This window comes from Diadema antillarum, unplaced genomic scaffold (assembly GCF_040938485.1).
Source record: "Diadema antillarum isolate AM-2024a unplaced genomic scaffold, OU_Dant_1.0 scf00000043, whole genome shotgun sequence".
Lineage (NCBI taxonomy): Eukaryota > Metazoa > Echinodermata > Echinoidea > Diadematoida > Diadematidae > Diadema > Diadema antillarum.
The window spans coordinates 2271508-2275882 of record NW_027270932.1 but is presented as its reverse complement, the minus strand read 5'-3'; the positions used below and the strand labels follow the sequence as shown (position 1 = coordinate 2275882).

General features: G+C 48.2%; 1 protein-coding gene across 1 annotated transcript; it reads left to right on the top strand.

Annotated features, from left to right (window-relative positions):
- Nucleotides 1–234: 234 nt before the first annotated feature.
- LOC139713510 (uncharacterized) lies at nucleotides 235–3276 on the top strand. The gene has a single exon (XM_071625240.1). It carries the CDS (start codon nucleotides 235–237, stop codon nucleotides 3274–3276), a length of 3042 nt encoding a protein of 1013 aa, XP_071481341.1.
- Nucleotides 3277–4375: the final 1099 nt, after the last annotated feature.

Below are 4375 nucleotides of genomic sequence, written 5' to 3'. Positions count from 1 at the left end.
GAGGAAAGTCCCCTGTGACAAGAATTGGTGGAGAACCCGGGCAGCAATTGTTAAAAGTTAGAAACTAGACCAGTCAACTCAATATGTGCAACTGACAACTCGAAACAAGAAGCCAAAGGTTAGACCGCCAGTGGCCACTTGCTTGGCCAGTGAGAGTTAGGCTCAAGGTCCAGTGTCTTAAGGTCAGATTACATTGAGGTGATTGTTGCTATAGTAACGTGATTGTACATTGCAATGGATGTGTATTCTGAACTCATAAAAGTGGGGAAGGAGGCAGGGCTGACAGGCAAGGAATTGGTCGATTTTGCTAGGGATGAAAAGGAGAAACTAGACTTGAAGGAAGAAAAGCTCAGAGAAGAGCGCCAAAAGGAAAGGGATGAACGACAGAAAGAAAGGGAGCATTTGAAAGAAATGAAAGAGCTGGAGCTGCAAATTGCAGCAGCCAGACCTAGAAATGATTCTCCTAGTAATGGCATGAAAAAGGTGAAATTACCTCTTTTCAATGAGAAAACAGATGACTTAGACTCATATCTATGCAGATTTGAGAGATACGCTGAGAGTATGGGATGGGCAAGAACTCAGTGGGCCCTACCCCTCAGTACACTGTTGACGGGCAAAGGCCTGGAAGTGTATTCCCGAATGCCGTCAGAACTTGCAAATGATTACGATGAATTAAAGGCCGCCTTACTCCAAAGGTATGAGTTGAACGAAGAGGGATTTAGAGCTAAATTCCGGAGCTCGCAGGTAGAGCCTGGCGAGACTCACAGTCAGTTAGCCGAGAGGCTGAAGCGCTATCTCTTGCGTTGGTTAGAGTTAGCTGGTTTTAGGGCTGAGTTTGATGACTTAATTCAATTGATGATAATGGATCAAATTTATGCCAGGAGCTCGAAAGAGCTGAAGCAGTTTGTCCGCGAGAGACATCCGGCAAACTTAGATGAAATGACGAAGCTAGCGGATCAATACAGTCAGGCCCACCCCCATAAGGAACAAAAGAACCACTCCTACAAAGACCAAAAGCGACCTGACAAGGGCCAAAGTCAGGGTCATTTGGCTCCCAAATTCAGTGGCCCACAAGGAAATAAGGGGTCAAGTGGTTGTTATGTTTGTGGGAAGGCAGGTCATTTGGCTCGAAACTGCCAGGCAAAAACGAATAGTCCGAGACCAAACCGGGCTGCTGCTTTGGATGAAATAAAGGGGTCTGAGGAGAAGACTAGTCAGGACCGAAAGGGGGCTGCCTGTATTGAGGCTAACACCGTTAGATATGAAACGGCAAGACAGCCGGGCTCGTATGTGAAGCTAGCTTCGGGGGATGAAATACCCCTTCTCGAGGCAGGATGCTCTTCGGGAGTCAGACCATCAGGTGTGAACATGCCTGTTCTTCAGGGAAAAGTAGGAGGGCATGTAGTGTCCGTTCTAAGGGACAGTGGCTGTAGTACAGCCGTAGTAAAGTCAGTGTTTGTTAGAACCCCTCAGATTGTTGCAGGGCAGAAGAAGAGGGTGGTTTTGATAGACGGGACTGTCAGAGAATTCCCCATTGCTAGGGTATGGGTAGACACGCCTTTCTACACTGGGGAAGTGGAAGCTCTGGTTATGGAAGACCCAATGTATGAGCTTATTTTGGGGAATATTCCCGGGGTCAGGGACCAAAATAATCCCGATCCACAGTGGTCACTCGATAGTGACGAGGTAGTGGTAGATGAAGAAGAGATGGTAGCATCATCCGAGGGAGGGGCAGTAGAGACACGTGGTCAGAAAGCGCAAAGTGCGAAACCCCTCAATCCACTGCCGACAGCAAGTGCACTCTCACTCGCGACGAGTAAAGGTGAGTATGAAGCAGCGCAAAAGGCTGACCCGACGCTTGCGAAGGCTTGGCGAGCAGCAGAGAGTGGTCAGAAAACGACGACAAGCAAAGGAAATGAGAGCAAGTTTCTCGTGCATCGAGGCCTGCTCTATCGCGAATTCCAATCTACAAAATTGGAATGTGGCAAGCCAGTTCGACAATTGGCCGTACCGAGCGCATACCGTGATGGATTAATGGCGCTTGCCCATGATGGCATAATGTCTGGGCACCTAAAAATACAGAAAACACTCGACCGATTACAGCAAAGCTTCTATTGGCCAGGTATGGGAGATGATGTCCGGCGATATTGCATATCATGTGATATCTGTCAGCGCACCGTAAATAAGGGGAGCGTGGGTCGCGTGCCGCTCGCGAGCATGCCGCTCATTGATACTCCGTTCAAGCGCGTGGCGATTGACCTCGTAGGACCTTTTGACCCCAAGACCGATCGTGGGAATCGGTATGTTTTGACGCTGGTCGATTATGCAACTCGCTACCCAGAAGCTATTGCATTACCGAGCATTGAAACCGAGCGAGTGGCTGAGGCGCTTGTCGAGATGTTTAGCCGCTTAGGTTTGCCAGATGAGATTCTCTCTGATAGAGGGGCGCAGTTCACTTCTGAGCTAATGAGGGAGTTAGGGCGTTTGCTGTCCGTAAAGCAGCTTCACACAACTCCGTACCACCCCATGTGCAATGGGTTGGTTGAGAGATTCAACGGAACTCTCAAAGCTATGCTGCGACGAATGAGTGCAGAGCGACCCAAAGATTGGGACCGTTATTTACCGGCATTGTTGTTCGCGTATCGGGAGGTACCACAAGCTAGCCTTAGCTTTAGTCCGTTTGAGCTGCTGTATGGCAGGACTGTACGTGGACCTCTCTCCCTGATTAAGACAATCTGGGAAGCGGAAACAGTCGACGAAGAGGTCAAAACAACATACGAGTATGTTGTGGACCTACGAGCGAGACTCGAGGAGACTTGCAAAGTGGCGCATGAGGAGCTCAAGCGCGCATCGAAAAGATATGCCAATTACTATGACGCAAAGGCACGTGACAGAAAGTTTGAGGTTGGCGACAAAGTGCTCATTATGAGGCCAACGAGCGCAAGCAAGCTCCTGATGCAATGGCAGGGACCGTATACGGTCACAGGCACACTAGGGCGATGTGATGTGAGAGTTGAGGTCAATGGCAAGGTCAAGACCTACCATGTTAATCTCTTGAAGAAGTATGTTGACCGTGCGCGAAGTAGGGACAATGAAGTCCAAGCGAATGCCATCTCCGTAGTCGAAGAGGAGGTCGAACCCGATCTCGACCGACCGTGCATAGGACTGCCCGCCTTATCGCAAAATGAGAGCGTGGCTGACGTGATGATAGATGCGGAACTGGCCGAGTCACAAGCAGCGCAGGTAACCGATCTGCTAAATCAGTTTGATGCGTAATTAACCGCTGTCAAGGGAACAGATAACGTTGGGGCAGACTTCCTAAGCCGATGTCCAGAGTAAGAGGGGCATGTTTACCCATAGCAAGGGGATTATCGAATGTTGATATTGTCATGTGTATGTACGGACAAATTAGTTTCATACGTGAAAATACTATTGTAGATAGCAGTACTATCTTGAAATGGGGGGTCGTGTCATGATATGACGAGGAAAGGGTATCCCTGGTAGTATGCCTCATACTAACTGGTATGTGGACGTCATTCACGACGTCAAACACAAGTTTCTAGCTAGGTCAAAACAGGACCACTTCAAAGAATTTTGGTTTCCGTGGACAGGAAGTGATGACGTCAAGCAGGGGCTTGACCAATGCAAAATGAGATACTCAGGAAAGTTTTGACAGACAGAAAACTCCATCCAATAAGAAAAGGGGGCAGGACTTCTATAAAAACTTTCTAGGAAGTCACTTCATTTAATTAATCTTACATGGAGACCTATGGTCCAACAAATGTATAAATATGCAGTGTTTGGGCATAAAATTCAGATGCCACATTATTTGCGGAACACTCAGGACCAGGCTACGGTACTTCGAGATTGCGAAGTTAGAGTAGCAGAGTGTTATTTGGAATCAGTGTGATTCAGGGATTGTTGCATTTCGGCTTGGACAGCCTGACCGTCCAGCAGAGAATCTAGGAGGATTCGAGTGTAAACACCAACAACTGTTGGTGTTTAGGGTTCCAGGGAGAGAGCCACTGTTTAGGGTTCCAGGGAGAGAGCCACCGTTTAGGGTTCCAGGGAGAGAGCCACTGTTTAGGGGGCTGCAGAGAGAGCCACAGTTTGCGGTTCCAGAGAGGACCAGAAGTCAGGGGAGACGACCCGCTACTTCAGGCAGGGCATCGTCGACAACCTAGAGCAACCAAGCACGGGAGCTTCTAGAATAAACCAACGAGCAGAGCAACCAAGCTCAAGATCAAGTGGAATTGGATATCTGTATTCAAGTTTGTACTATGTTATTGTTGTAAACGACCACAATTTGAGCCCAGTATAATAAATCTTACTGATTGCTATATTGTAAGAACACGGTGTGATTGACTACTTCTTT

Excerpts from the sequence above, each read along its gene's own strand:
- LOC139713510 (XM_071625240.1), top strand. The coding sequence starts at position 235 with ATGGATGTGTATTCTGAACTCATAAAAGTGGGGAAGGAGGCAGGGCTG.